We start from the raw sequence: 15,104 nt of genomic DNA on the forward strand, positions 1-15,104 counted from the left end.
AAGCTTGGATGGAACTACTACAAATTGATTTGGCGGTAACAGTCACCGCCGTCCACTGAGTCGATAAAATGATTAACTGCTATCCAATTTATACAATCTCTCCCGCCCCCTCCCAAAACACAACACAGACGTGGTTTTCCATAACATAACTTTCCATTCACTTTCAATACTTAAGAAGCATTTCTTGTGTCAGACGCGTTTAAGCCCCATGGAGCTATCCTCCGTGACTTAATGTTTGTTTGAGCGTTACGTATTACAATGTAGTAATAAAAGTTGTAAAAAGTCACGAATAATTACTATTTACATTGAAAGATTGACTGGTAAACCTGAAAGGAAGAAATCACTCGGAAGAGTTAGGCGTAGATTTGAGGATACATACATAATTTATTACATTACATGGATCCATACGATAGTCAGATGACAATAGGATGTGGAAAAAGTCATAATAATAATAATAATAATAATACAATACATATTGTAAAGTACAATATATATTATTATATAAATTTCACATAATATAAACGAAGGGCTCACCTAAAGAAATGATCTACCCAATTACACACAGAAGAAAATTTATCACTTATTTGTAAACAACATAAATTCCTTGACAGAGTATAAGGAGTGTGTAATTAAGTATCTTTTTAACGCTACCTTAAATTGCTCCTTATTTACAAGACTTGTGAGACTTGGTGGTAGACTGTTGAAAGTACTAGGAAGGCTCCGTGAGAAACAGAATTTGAGGACGTGTATTGGATTCATCTGGCTCAGAATAGAAGAAGGGGACGGGATCTTTTGAGCACGGCGATGGAGAATAAAATCATAAGATAGGAATGAGTGGACGGCTATCAAGAGGAAGGCTAAGGTTAAACTAAAAGAACCGTGAAGCCACAGAAGAGAAAAAGAGAACCTTTTGGTTCCATAAAATGTGGGCTATTTCTTGACAAACTGAACGTAATATTAGCTTCTCAAGACATTCTCTGTAGCTTACTTTGGAATCCAGTCTTCGATGGACTGGTCCAGTTAACTCAAGTATTAAAGTAACTAACTACATAAGTATCTAAACAACTAAGTAAATAAATACCCAAGGAACTAACCAATTAAGTAGCTTAAGTAACAAATAACAATAGAAATAATCAACAAAAGAAGTGAATAAAATATTGTGTGGTATATTTTGCCTTAAATTTAAGTTATTTCTTTTAGTTACACATGTGAAAACACGTGTTATCGCAAACACACTACACAATGTCAACAAACAAACAAACAAACACGCAGGACATAGCTGGTATATACCGAGCGGTTCAGAACTGGTCACTTAGGTGTCTCTCTGAGCTCATCCTGCCTGTACGCACGTATCTCAACCATTCGCCTCGCTTTTTCGATGCCGTCTCATTTGCTCATTACGACTGAAAGTTCCACCAATTTTCTTAATCTTTTTGGCCACTTGTCCATCTCTCGGTGCTCATTTATAGGCTTAATCTCTTCAATGTCCTTAACAGTTGTGGGCAGACTTGGCCGGTTCTTCCCCTCGCTTCTTAGTGTCCTCAGTATCTTTATATGTTTTGCTGATGCTCTCAAATCCTTAAACCATTTATTTCCGTCATCTTGTATTTCCCCATTAAACGTTTCGTCTGGTGTACATACGGGGATTGAACCATCTCCACAGTGGACCCAGTCGTCTTGATCAAGATCTGATGGGTCAGATATAGGTCCTTCGAAGATTTCGCTCGTCCTGCAATCAAACGACACACGGCGTTGGCTTAACAAGAGTACTCTCTGCAGGGCAAGTAATTCCTTGTGTGTGAAGAAAGTGACTGGAAAACAAACGCTCGCTCAGGGATGAATATCATTCTCAAAAGAAGCGGCCTCTTTACCGGATTGCCGACGAGTAGCGTGTTCAAAATACGAAATGTTTACAAATCCACCAGGAAACTTCTGAAACGATCTCGTTTACCATATATCTTGTACAGTGCTCCTTCATTATATGTGAGAAAATGACCTAAGCAGTTGATGTGTCTCAGGAATTTAAATTCACGTGAAACTGCAGTTCATATACGTACCTGTGTCCTTGAGCTTCTTGGTAGTTGAAAACGTCGTCTCCGAAGAAGAAGCCCTTATCTTCTACCGCCTGCGCCTTGAAATCATCTCCGTCTATCCCGGAGGCTGACACAGCAGAGGGGCTCTGGAAAATACGCGACATGGGGAATTGGTGAAGACACAAGCGAAACACTTCCGATTTCTCTCCGTGACGATAAGACAGGTTTTATAAATTATCTGTAACGCCAGAAAAATAACGACAGTGGAACTACGGTTCCGGAGAATCTGACGTAAATACGTCTTTGTATTTAAATTATATTTAAGAAATAAATACAACGAAAGGAAGTTTATATATTAGCTTTATTCTAAATATTCCCTTTATACATGCTTTACAATTGGGTAAATAGTTTGATTAAGACATTGCTTATTTAACTTGAATTAGTTACGCTTAAGATGGGTCTGTGGTAGCTGAAATATGTTATAAAATTTGTGCACTTTAGAGTATCGACATTTCGTGCAAACACCATATCTATACAGGATCTTGATCTAGTAGTACTACATTGAGGATTTGACATCAACATTAAGCCAAACGTTTCCTCCATAAATGTGAGAAAGCTTTGATTTTCCTCCTCCTTTAAATTAATGTTAAAATCTCCTGCCAGTATTACGACCTTCTGTGATCATAATTGAAAACATCTCTGTAAATTTGGGAGCAGTATCACAGATTTCTTAATAATTCTTATATAAGATAAGTACTTGCGATATTCTAAAACGTTTTTACCAGCACAAAATTATCTACTCTACGACGCACTTCTACAAGCGATTAACAGCTCAGCTCTTTCCGCAATAACGAAAGAGTAATGAAACACAACAATGCCGAGTAAACGGATGACGTAACAATTAGTTTCTTAGATAGCATAACAATGCACGCAGGAGTTCATATAAAAGCTGACCATTGTCGGTTCATATTTAGTGACTCTGAGTTGATTGGGGGGCCGAGGAAGACTGAGTGAGGAGTGGAGGATTGGGAGTGGACGAGATCCCCACCGGCACAGCCTGGAGAGAGGTAGGGACGATGCTTGCGCTTGCGCAGGCCTCCGCCCTCAGTTAGCTTTTTGGTTGTGTCCAGTGGGACTCGTGTCGAACGAGGGCTGCCAGAGGTCGCCCAAGGGCAACCGAGGGCGACCGATGTTCAGCAGGCCAGCCGAGGCCGTCCCCAAAAGACGGCCAAGTCGGCACAACGAGTGGTTAGACTACTCGGCTACCCTGACTGAGGTTTTCCGTGCTTTTCCTCAGTTGTAAGGCGAATGCCAGGGTATAACTTAATAGGGGCACGGCCCGCCACCCCGATCACGGAGGCCATCAGCTGAAGTGATCTTCCCCCCATGCCGCAGAGGCCTTCAGCCGAAACGGCCCCTCCCTCTCTGGGTTCAAACCCCGGAGATCCAACCAACCAAATTCCTTTGGACAACTTGCCTGACGGGATGACCTCCCATCAGCAGCAACGGATCCCAGTTTGAATGGTCGAGGCTCCCGCCACGACGTAACCCTGTTAGCGATAGCAAAATTTCCGTTTCTTATATTAAGACTGTTTACCATTTCCAGCAATGCGCCTTGTGTGCAGGAATGGTTTCACCTAGGTAGGGACGATGCTTGCGCTTGCGCAGGCCTCCGCCCTCAGTTAGCTTTTTGGTTGGTTGGTTCATATTTAGTAACATATCCCAGTTTGAATGGTCGAGGCTCCCGCCACGACGAAACCCCGTTAGCGTTAGCAAAATTTCCGTTCTTATATTACGACCGTTTACCATTTCCAGCAATGCGTCTTGTGCGCAGGAATGGTTTCACCTAGGTAGGGACGATGCTTGCGCTTGCGCAGGCTTCTGCCCTCAGTTAGCTTCTTTGGTTGGTTGGTTGGTTGGTTCATATTTAGAGTAGGAGTGGAGGATTGGGAGTGGACGAGATCCCCACCGGCACAGCCTGGAGAGAGGTAGGGACGATGCTTGCGCTTGCGCAGGCCTCCGCCCTCAGTTAGCTTTTTGGTTGTGTCCAGTGGGACTCGTGTCGAACGAGGGCTGCCAGAGGTCGCCCAAGGGCAACCGAGGGCGACCGATGTTCAGCAGGCCAGCCGAGGCCGTCCCCAAAAGACGGCCAAGTCGGCACAACGAGTGGTTAGACTACTCGGCTACCCTGACTGAGGTTTTCCGTGCTTTTCCTCAGTTGTAAGGCGAATGCCAGGGTATAACTTAATAGGGGCACGGCCCGCCACCCCGATCACGGAGGCCATCAGCTGAAGTGATCTTCCCCCCATGCCGCAGAGGCCTTCAGCCGAAACGGCCCCTCCCTCTCTGGGTTCAAACCCCGGAGATCCAACCAACCAACCAAATTCCTTTGGACAACTTGCCTGACGGGATGACCTCCCATCAGCAGCAACGGATCCCAGTTTGAATGGTCGAGGCTCCCGCCACGACGTAACCCTGTTAGCGATAGCAAAATTTCCGTTTCTTATATTAAGACTGTTTACCATTTCCAGCAATGCGCCTTGTGTGCAGGAATGGTTTCACCTAGGTAGGGACGATGCTTGCGCTTGCGCAGGCCTCCGCCCTCAGTTAGCTTTTTGGTTGGTTGGGTTGGTTCATATTTACACATTGTTGATATGGAGGAGATAGTATCTGACAACAGCTTCCTTCCATGTCCTCTTCAGTTCATTATTCATTCGACACTATATAGTCTCGAGATATTGAAAGCGATGTTAAATAAACTACAGAATACATTTCAAATACCCTTTTCTGCAAAACCCTCGTTCTTTATTCTTCCCTCGAAGTTTCTAAGATAAATTTTTAAAACAACAATGCAATGCCGCAGTTTTGAGTTTTCATCTTCACTTTTTTAGGTAGAGAACGGGAAGACACGATTCTGAGCTGAATGGACGCAAATATTCCTGCAATTTAGTCTGCGTTTACTTTGTTTCTTGATATGATTTCGAATTGTTACTGGTGTTACTTACATGCAGAATTTTAGGAGATATAATACACGGCCAGTAACGCCATGGGAAAACGTTTCTTACACATTTATTGAGATTATTGGCTTTGTAACTCACCCGATTTTTGCAGAATATCCAGCTCCTTAAACTGCTTACATTATTTTCCTCGATATACAAATCGTCACGCAATTTGCAACAACAAAATGCGAATAAATTCTTCCGTAATATCATGAGCATGTCCATTTTATCTAATGTATTTGTTCCTAATGAGCGTAACGAAGGAAATAACGGTAAACAGATTAATGTTCCCGCTCTGTATTGTTGAGACTTCCTTCATTGTTGTCTTTACGTAGAAGCTGATAATTGTTCATTTGTCCACAGGAGCGCGCTGCTAGTCTCTGTCCTGAACCACTGAACATACATACATACATCTTTATTACATTCCATGGATCCATAAGTTAGTCAGATGACAATAGGATGTAGAATAAGTCATAATAATACAATACATGTTATACAAATACAAGTCATACTATTATATAAATGTCATAAAATACAAACAAAGGGTTCACATAAAGTAGAGATAAGTTACAAGTAAATCTACCCATTATATACAATAGATAAATTACGACTTACTTGTAAACATTAGAAATTCATCGACAGAGTAAAAGGAGTGTGTAATTAAGTATCTTTTCAATGCTGGTTTAAATTGTGCCTTTTTATTTACAAGACTTGAGAGATTAGATGGTAGACTGTTGAAAATTTTGATCCCTGCATAATATAAACTCTTCTGAAAACATGAGAGGTTGACAACACACACATCCTGCTGCTTAAAAATCTATCTTATGTGATAAGTTGTAATTTTACGTATGTTTAAGTTTCTGTTGAACACGGATTCACCTATTTTTATCAAACTTGGCATATTTATTCCTTTACATCAGGAAGAGAACAGGAAAGTGAAAACTCCGGATAGTGTCCTGAGTTTATTGGAACACAACGTTGGTGGCGCAAAATTTTTCATACGTTGGCTCTACTTATTTTTTCTCATTGAGACGTAATTACACCACCTTTTATTCCCACATCATTTGTTCCTTTGGTTTGTTCTGTTTAACAATGGAATTGAATAAAAATTTGTTTATTTGCATAACCACGGTAATCATGTTTAGATTGTAAATGGCCAATTTCTCTACACAGGGGTTTTCTATTGAAAGGCAAGTGTTCTCACATAATAAATTAGTATCTTATAAGATAACAGTCGATAACATCACTGGAAAACATTTAGGGAGTAAATGTTAACGTCGAATTGAAGTTAGGAGTTAGTTTAGTTCCTGTAACTCCTAAGTGGAGCATAGGTCCTCCTTTCGGAGGTTTCATAGTCTTTAAAGCGTGCATTTGAGAGTAAGTGAGTGACTAGTCCACTGACTCTGGAAGTTAGGAGGAATGTGATAATCATTTGGACTGCTCAGATGGATCTTTTGTCATAAACTTTATCTTGGGCTACATTATTTTTAATAAATGAACTCAAACAGAATAAAAAACAATCTTTAGGAAGGAAATAGTCTCACAATAGTATGAATGAATGAAGCATTTATCATTCTGAACTGTCTGGTCGATAAACAAACACTATTACTGGACGTCTTAAAACTGTTCTTGAAATGTAACTCTGAAATATTTTATAATTTTAGATAACACTAGGCATGAAGTTATCCGGTTGTGTAATTGTCGCTGAAAGGAAATCACAAAATTATCACACAAATGCAATAAATCGAAAAGAAATGTTCGTAAGGGTATCTAAACTTCGTCTCAAGAAAGCAGTATATTATAACAAATACACAACAAAGATAACTTATTTAACTTTCACAGAACCAACATCAAATGCTGGAAAAGAAATCTCACGCGTCGAAACGAAAATAAAAGTACATTTGTGGAGTCTGTCTACGGACTAATTATTATGCGAACTTGAAAAGAAAGGTGACTGAATTTGTTACCAAGTACGCAAAACATTTTGTCGTGCTATTTGTGTTGTGTGCGTTACAAAGAATGAATGAGGAGAATCATTATATTCCTGAACGAAATACCATTTAGACAGACGTACGTCTGGAAATTACAGACCACAATGCACATTCCTCATGCACTTCGTGCAAAGAACACAGAAAAATAAAACTTGATTTCGGAAAATATGCTAGTATTTATCAACAGAACTGTACTACGCGTAAAATTCAGACCACAGTGTGACATAGTTTAATCGAAACTATAGCACACTGTGGTCCTTTATAAATGTTTAATCATTGAGAATTTATAAAGGACATTTCCTTACAGCATTTAGAAGATTTATTAAATCCTCCTAGCCGAGCGAAGTAGCTTAATCGAAAACACCAAGAGTTTTAAGTAACCTTTCAACAGATCCTAATTTATATCACTTAAAAGCATATAAAAATAGTCAAAACTGAATAATCTTTAATTATAACATACACGCAGTTTTATACCACAATTTGTAATCTTGGTAAAGACTGGCGTCTAAACAAATGGGACACGTGTCACGCAGGAGAGACTGAGTTTGCTTGCATCTACAGTGAGACGTATGTCATGTCAGAAGGACGTAATGCAGACAGTTCTATTTGGGAGTATGGACACTAATAATGCGCATTTTTCACACCAAATAAATGTAATAATTTATTCTGCTGTAAATCAGTAATTAATTACTAATACAAATATGGATTTTCAGGGCTTCAAGCAAACACAATGCAAGTATCTTTACTGGTTACGTGCATTATAATTAAACTTTTGGTACGAAACGTCTTATGTTTCGGCCCGGAGGACTCTCCATGGGAAAACAGAGAATATAACGGAAGACACACAAAAAATATAAAAGGCCAAGTTGTGGTACCGAGGAAAGTTAATCAGGACAGCGAGTTCTTGTCCTACTCGCTTCCGCACTTCTACGAACGCGATACGAACAGGCGCAGAAAGCGGGAAGTTCCTGACGAATCCGACAAAGTGCATTACGGCCTTACATTCAACGGTATGCACCACCACGTAGAACTCTGGCCAAACCATGACTTCGTGTCACCAGGAATGATGGTAGAAGAACGTAGTCCTGGTGCCAACCTCGACATCAATAAAACAAAGATAAGACCAGCGAATACTACTCAGTGCCATTACATCGGACGCGTGAAAGGTCACAACGACTCTCGTCTAGCGCTCTCTGTCTGCGACGGCATGTCTGGTTACATAAAGACTAACCACGGTCATTACTTCATCGAGCCCATGGAAGGTCACCAGCCGGAGGAAGATGGCCAACACTTGCATGTAGTGCATAAGAGATCTGTAAGCGAACACAAAACCTGTGGCACTGGCGGGTGGGAACAGGGGTGGAGAGATCGCCTTAGGTTGGAACACAGACGGGTTCGGGCAGTGAACGGAACAGTTTCCAGCAAACACCGTTACTTAGAGCTGCTTGTGGTGGCCGATAGGAAGTTTCTGAACCATCATAACCACACCGACGTAGAGAACTACATCCTGACTATAATGAACATGGCGTCTAACTTGTATCACGACGCCAGCGCCGGAAACCTGATAGACATTGTAGTGGTCCGTATTATCTACTTGCACAAACAGGAGGAAGAAATGGACCTGCACATCAACCAAGACGCTGACAAGACGCTTAAAAGCTTTTGCAAGTGGCAAGCATCGGTGAACCCACAAGACGTGACGCACCCAAACCACCATGACATTGCTGTTATGCTCACGAGGTTCGATATCTGCACCAGTAACATGACCGAGTGCGAGCTCCTTGGACTCGCTCACGTGGCACAAGCCTGCAATCCCAACATGTCGTGCGCTATCTGCGAAGATTCTGGACTGGTACTGGGAGTCACTGTGGCTCACGAGGTCGGGCACGTTATGGGCTGTGGGCACGACGACGGGGTCGATTCAGAATGCCAGCCCATGGCAGACGAGGTCAACGCCCACGTCATGTCACCATTTGTGCAAATGGCGACTGCAAACTGGTCAACATGCAGCAAGAAGTTCATGCAGGAGTTTCTGGACAGCGGCCTGGGGGACTGCCTGCTGGACGAACCTCAAGCACACAACTTCAAATTTCCGGAAATGCCTCCTGGAGCTATGTACGACGCGAACTTCCAATGTGGTCAGGAGTTCCAGAATCCAGACGTGGTATCCTGCGATATGGGCCCCGAAAAAAATTGCAAGGCCCTATACTGTGAGTATAAACCCAAGAAATGTGCGTCACACATGCAGCCACCTGCTGATGGGACCAAATGTGGCATCAACAAGTGGTGCTACAACCAGAAGTGCGTGCCAGTTGGGCAGAGGCCTGAGGCTAAGAATGGAGGATGGGGTGCGTGGACGCCGTGGTCAGAGTGCTCCAGATCGTGTGGAGGAGGCGTCAGCTTTATGGAACGGGATTGCAACAACCCTGCACCCGAAAACCACGGCAGATACTGTCTGGGAGAGCGTAGGAAATACCGCATCTGCAACACAAAACCGTGCAACCCCGAAGATGCAACCTTCCGAGAACAGCAGTGTAGCCAATATGACGATGCGGAGACTCACTTGACCCCGTTCCTAAGCACCGAGCCACAAGAAGTGTGTAAGTTGTTGTGTATGAACAAAGAAGGAGCGATCACAATGATGTCACCAAGAGCGAAAGATGGAACTCCCTGCAGGCCAGGAACCAAGGACCTGTGTATAGCGGGCATGTGTCGAGTTGTTGGCTGTGACTGGATTCTAGGGTCGGAAGCCGTGGAAGACCGATGCGGGGTGTGCAAAGGCGAAGGCAAGGAGTGCACAATTGTGGAAGAGACATTCAAGGAAAACGGAAGTGGATATGTGAAGATCGCGACCATTCCTACTGGCAGTAGGAGGATATCAATCGAGGAGCTAGGTCCAAGTGACAACATGCTAGCCCTGAAGGTGGGCGATAATAAAACGTTCCATCTGAATGGAGATTACAGCGAAGAGGGCGACCGGGAGCTTCACGTCGCCGGAACAGTCGGCTATTATTTCCACCCGGAGGAAGACCGCGAGAAGATTTTGATCTCTGGTCCAACAAAAAACCAGATCATACTGTATGCTTGCTTCTTCGACGATCCAAACCCAGGGATCACTTACAAGTACGCAGTGCAAAGTCACAACAAAAGAGAGGCCAGCACCTATCAGCCTCAGTACCAATGGGAGTTTGTGGGTTGGAACGAGTGCAACAGGCAGTGTGGAGGTGGGACACAGGAGTCTGAACCCAAGTGCGTCGAGGAGAGAGACGGAGTAGTCAGTAATTCATTTTGCCCGTTGGCTGACAAACCGAAGACAACGAGCCGCTCGTGTAATCAGCGGCCATGCAAGGCGCGTTGGAGAGTGGGTCAATGGGGCGAGTGTAGCGGGTGCATGTTCAAAACCGGACACAAGATCCGGAAGGTGGATTGTATTCGGGAATCGCCATTTGAAGATGAGGAGATAATGACGGATGATGCAGACTGTACAGAAAAGAAGCCACACGACATGAGTTTGTGCAACAACTTAAAACCATGCGAAAACATCAACGGGAACAGGTTACCAAGGGAATCGAAGAGCGAGAAGAATAGGACCCCTTACAAAAAGCAACAAAATGGCTTAATTGTGATAGACAGAGCCCCACCGCACATGTTCAAAACAACCGAAGTGCCCCTGCCGGAAAAAAAGTCACTAAGACGAAGTGAGTGAAGCACTAGGAGACCGGATAGCGCAGTCTGTGAACACCAATGGAACCACATTTTAAGAAGGGGATAATGCACAACAGCAGATAAAGTAGGCTCAGAGGGAGATAAAAAATAAAAGGGGAAGAAATTATTGAGCAGAATGCAATTAATGTATACACATCAACTGATATGCAAGACAATGTGCTTTTGTACAGAGCAGGTGTTTTGGCCACGAGGACTTTTTGACGGGTCATGTTGCAAACATCAAAACATAAATTTTTTTAAAGATGGCCATCTTCTGGGTTGTAACACCATGTAATCTGGTAGAAGTTTACAAACTCTTCAGAGGTTCTTGCTGCCTGATGGAGGCAGCAAGGACCTCCGAAGCGTTCGCAAACTTCTACCAGAGAAAAACCCAGCAGACCCACTGCCATGAAAACTTCAAATGTTTATATTGTTGTTAATTTACCTATATAAATGTTGCTGTCAAAATTTTAATTTTTTTTTGTACTTGTAAATATACTTCTGTTCACACAATAATTAGTAAAATATAATACTAGTGTATTTACAAAAAAAGCTGTTTCAAATTTTCCCCCAGCTAACAAACTGTCGGTCATCAGGCGGAAGAATTTTGAAATGCTTGATCACGAACAAGAAAGTTTGGAAACTGCTGATACAGAGCACCTAATAAGTAGGTCACAAGGTGTCTGTTTACAGTATAACTGCACCAGAAAGGTCATCAATATAGCTAGTGCGATATTCATGAAGGGCTTACATATAAACAGTACTATAGGAAAGAGAACGGGTGTCTGAAGAACTATTGATGTAGGCCTGAAAGCGAGCGTCTATTGAGCCAATGCATTTCCACAGTGTGTGTACGTCTAGAACATTTCAGATACGACTCGTTACATACCAACTTCAGCTAAACCTTGATTTGTATTCATATTATTAAAAAAAAAGGTAAATCTTTAGACATCAGCATGTGATGGAGGACAGTAATCGGCTTCACGCCCCAAGCGGCATTACCCGAGGTGCGGAAAGGACACAAATTTGATGTTCGATGATACTGGTTCTTAAGTATAAATAATCTGTGATAAACTCTGTGTTAGACAATGGAACCCTAAGTCTGTCATGTACTAGTCTTATGTGGTTATCAACGTTAGAGAGGAACATAATGAAACCATATCGCTTATTTAAGCCACCACAGTGGTCTAGCGGTCAGAACGCTAGCCTTGTAATCCTGGGGTCTCGGGTTCGATTCCCGGTGGTGCCCGAATTTATAACTTGTGTTGGGCAAGGCCATGGTCTAGGCAACACGGAGTTTTCCTCCGTGGCATCCCAACAATTACTCTATTCACACACAGAAGAAGGTAATGGCAAACCACTTCTGAATCATCTGCCAAGAACGTATATGAACAGGTCCTAGTCCGAGAAAAGGATGGAAGGATCCTGTTCATATGGACTGACCTGTCGTAAGACAGAACACTAAATAAATAAATAATCGCTTATTTACTTAGAGATGGTTGTACATAATATTTGTAAACAGCTTCTTAAAACTGCTTTCTCTTTTGGTTCCCAAAATTGTGGCGACTGAACTGGCTTACGATCATGTCTGGTGACAGGCTTTGGTACTAATGGTGGCAAAAGTATTCATAGTTATTTCATGAACAGAAATGTTTGTACAGTCCAGGTTAGCAGTGCATATATCTATGTATTTAGAACATTGTTTCATTATAATATAAAGAAATAATAAATACATAATTCCAAAATTTTAATAACTGGACAAAATGGAAGGACGAAGGAAAGATGTTTGCAGAAATACTCTTACATGCTGGCACATTTCAGAAACAAACTGTAGCAGTGATTAATTTATAAAGACAGATCATCAAACTTTCAGATTTTACCAAAAGGTTTAGGAATATTCATATACAAAGTATCAAATACATGTAGCGTAACACTGAAATGAAAAAAATGTTATAATTTGTCATCAACATTTTTTATAATCTTCACAGGACTACAATAAATCCATGTTTGTCTACAGGTGTAAGAATGTTCTCAAATCTAGCGTACACAATAGTGTATGACGTGCATATTTACAGCGTAATTTTCCTAACACATTCTTCATCTACTGGATCTCAGAGAATTTATCCTACATAAGAGAAAGTTTACTGTCACATCTCATACACTGGTTATGCTTCCACTGTTAGCAGTGATTAACCTTCACTTTGTAGAATCTGCATAGAAAACATTTATATAGATCTTACGGTTCTCAGACAAAACAGTGATAATTTTCTTAACCAACTGATCTTTGTAACAAATGCAATGTTTTATTAGGAACCTAAATTTTAAATATTATTTAGATTGTCTTCACTCATCAAAGTTCTACAGCAGTGATCCCCAAAGCGGTGCCCGCGAGCACCATGGCATCCGCCAAGGCTTTTTTTGGGTGCCCGCGTTGTTACGGAAAGAGGTTATACTGAATAATGAAGGCCATTCAACAACGAACATTATAAAATCAAAGTGCAGATCTCGACTTACTGGCACCCATCTTGACGATTGTTTGCGGGCAGCAACATCATCCTACACTCCCAAATTTGAAAAAACTGGCCGATAAAATGCAGCGCCAAACATCACACTAACTTCCCACTTGAGTAATAATAATTGTACTTATAAAACTACGTATTTTTGATTGCACAGTTTCTTGTATCATTAAACGTCGTGTTGTTTTGTGTATTATTTGGTGTCCATATCTTATTTGTCCAGAGAAAAGAAAATTTGGCTTTGTTAATTGGTTGGTGCCCGCCACGATCTCATAAACTCTCAAATGTGCCCATAGGCACAAAATGGTTGGGGACCACTGTTCTACAGCATACCCAGCGTGCGAGAAAGAAGCATATTCAGTCTACAGAATACTCCAGGTAGAAATATTTTACCTTCAAAGTTTTAACAATACTGTTTACAAAATACTTGCATAAACTTTTTTGTCTTGTCCTAAACTATGACGTCATTGTGAGATTTCAGTCATCTTCTTATAATTTTTTTTACTTTAAGATGGTAAGAAATTATATTTATAAAATATATTAATTACAGTCAATAAACAGCATCAAAAACACAAGAGGCAGAAAGTAAATCTGCACTCATAAAATCATTATGAGAGAAATTACTATGTTAATATGTACACAAACATTATCTTGTGGAATGTTGAGACGCACACAACTGGTCACCTGAAAACAGAGATTCTTGGGTGCATGGTGACTCAAAACACCCACCTATTTAATTCTCAGAGTCCCTCTCTGTTTGTTCATGTTGGTAAGCATAAGCGAAATGTAAGACGTAAGGAGATCGTCCATCTTGTAACCCAGTGAGGTCTCGCAGAGAAGTTTGGAGCCACGCACCAAATTACCTATTGTCATGTGGAAGTACGTGTTGCCTGACGACCAGTTTGAGATTCGTGTGAATGGATGCGTCACTAGAATGTCCTGCACAGACATTTACAATCATGAAATTTTCAAGAAGCTATCAAACCTGCAAAATAAAGTCTTAACATATCAGATCACAAACCAGCAATGGGTATTACACATATCATCAGATGTTAAGTTAACTGTGTCTAAATAGATTAAGTCACCCCCTTTGTGTGAGGAGGCCATGGTCCATCAAGGACTGTAGCGACACACATAATAAATAAGTTACTTGTGTTTAACATTGTATGAGAATTTATAAGATAAGTAAATTGGTATGGATGCAGGAAAAAGTAGGCAAATTCTATTTTAAATGAAGTGCCAAATGACGTAGTATATTGCTTGAAGGATGGAATGAAGAAAGGTAGGTTAGGTTAGTATGGGTTAGGATAGGTTAGATTGGGTTATGTTAGGGAAGATTAGGTCAGGTTAGGTTAGGTTAGGTACACTTAGGCCAGTTTGGGTTCTTTAAGGCGTTACTATGTTATAGTAAAGTACAGCACTTCATAAATCCCTTCCTATTGATATTACATAAAGACTCACTTTAGACTGTGGATGGATGAGGCTCACTCCATGTTTGTTGATTGCAATCAACAACATTTCTGGATAGTTTGGTTCTGTGGTCTGCTTTACCTCAAAAAAAGCAGAACCAAATGTTGGCCATCGGTAGATTATTTTCAGGAAAGTTATCTTTGCTTCTTCTGGACTCATACCTTAAAAAGATTAATTACTACTCAGTAATTAAATAAAAATTCATAGACACTTTTCCTATCTTCATGAAATTAGGCTAAAACATTTGAAATTAATTTTGTCCTGACATCACAAATGTGAAGTATTTTCATCCTCGTGTGAATACAGTTATGAAGCTTCATCAGAGACAGCAAATTTCTTAACAGCTTTGTAAATACCAGATTTTAAAAAAAAATCTGCTCAGTGAAGTTC

At 41.2% G+C, this 15,104-nt stretch overlaps 3 protein-coding genes across 3 annotated transcripts in view; 1 reads left to right on the top strand and 2 right to left on the bottom strand.

Moving 5' to 3' along the window:
• Positions 1–1,146: 1,146 nt before the first annotated feature.
• On the bottom strand, positions 1,147–5,304 carry LOC110834148 (uncharacterized). Its single transcript, XM_087349497.1, has 3 exons — positions 5,132–5,304; positions 2,058–2,179; positions 1,147–1,729 (listed from the first exon to the last, which is right to left on the bottom strand). Exons 1-3 carry the CDS (start codon positions 5,255–5,257, stop codon positions 1,387–1,389), a joined length of 591 nt encoding a protein of 196 aa, XP_087205623.1. The 5' UTR covers positions 5,258–5,304; the 3' UTR covers positions 1,147–1,386.
• An 82-nt stretch (positions 5,305–5,386) lies between these two features.
• On the top strand, positions 5,387–12,388 carry LOC110837502 (A disintegrin and metalloproteinase with thrombospondin motifs 12-like). Its single transcript, XM_087349496.1, has 2 exons — positions 5,387–5,471; positions 7,737–12,388. The coding sequence occupies exon 2, from the start codon at positions 7,754–7,756 to the stop codon at positions 10,727–10,729; it is 2,976 nt and encodes a 991-aa protein (XP_087205622.1). The 5' UTR covers positions 5,387–5,471; positions 7,737–7,753; the 3' UTR covers positions 10,730–12,388.
• Positions 12,389–12,678: 290 nt separating this feature from the next.
• ck (unconventional myosin-VIIa ck) overlaps positions 12,679–15,104 on the bottom strand; it is a 46,580-nt gene continuing 44,154 nt past the window's right edge. Inside the window, exons 39-40 of the mRNA XM_022079698.2 lie at positions 14,706–14,875; positions 12,679–14,183 (exon numbers count right to left, since the gene is read on the bottom strand). Of these exons, the coding sequence (XP_021935390.1) occupies positions 13,974–14,183; positions 14,706–14,875 (380 nt within the window). The 3' untranslated portion in view covers positions 12,679–13,973. The remainder of the gene's footprint in view (positions 14,184–14,705; positions 14,876–15,104) is intronic.

The sequence above is a fragment of the Zootermopsis nevadensis genome, unplaced genomic scaffold (genome assembly GCF_977971745.1).
Source record: "Zootermopsis nevadensis isolate Lab colony 2312 unplaced genomic scaffold, Znev_1.0 Znev_ptg000016l, whole genome shotgun sequence".
Taxonomy (NCBI): Eukaryota; Metazoa; Arthropoda; class Insecta; order Blattodea; family Termopsidae; genus Zootermopsis; species Zootermopsis nevadensis.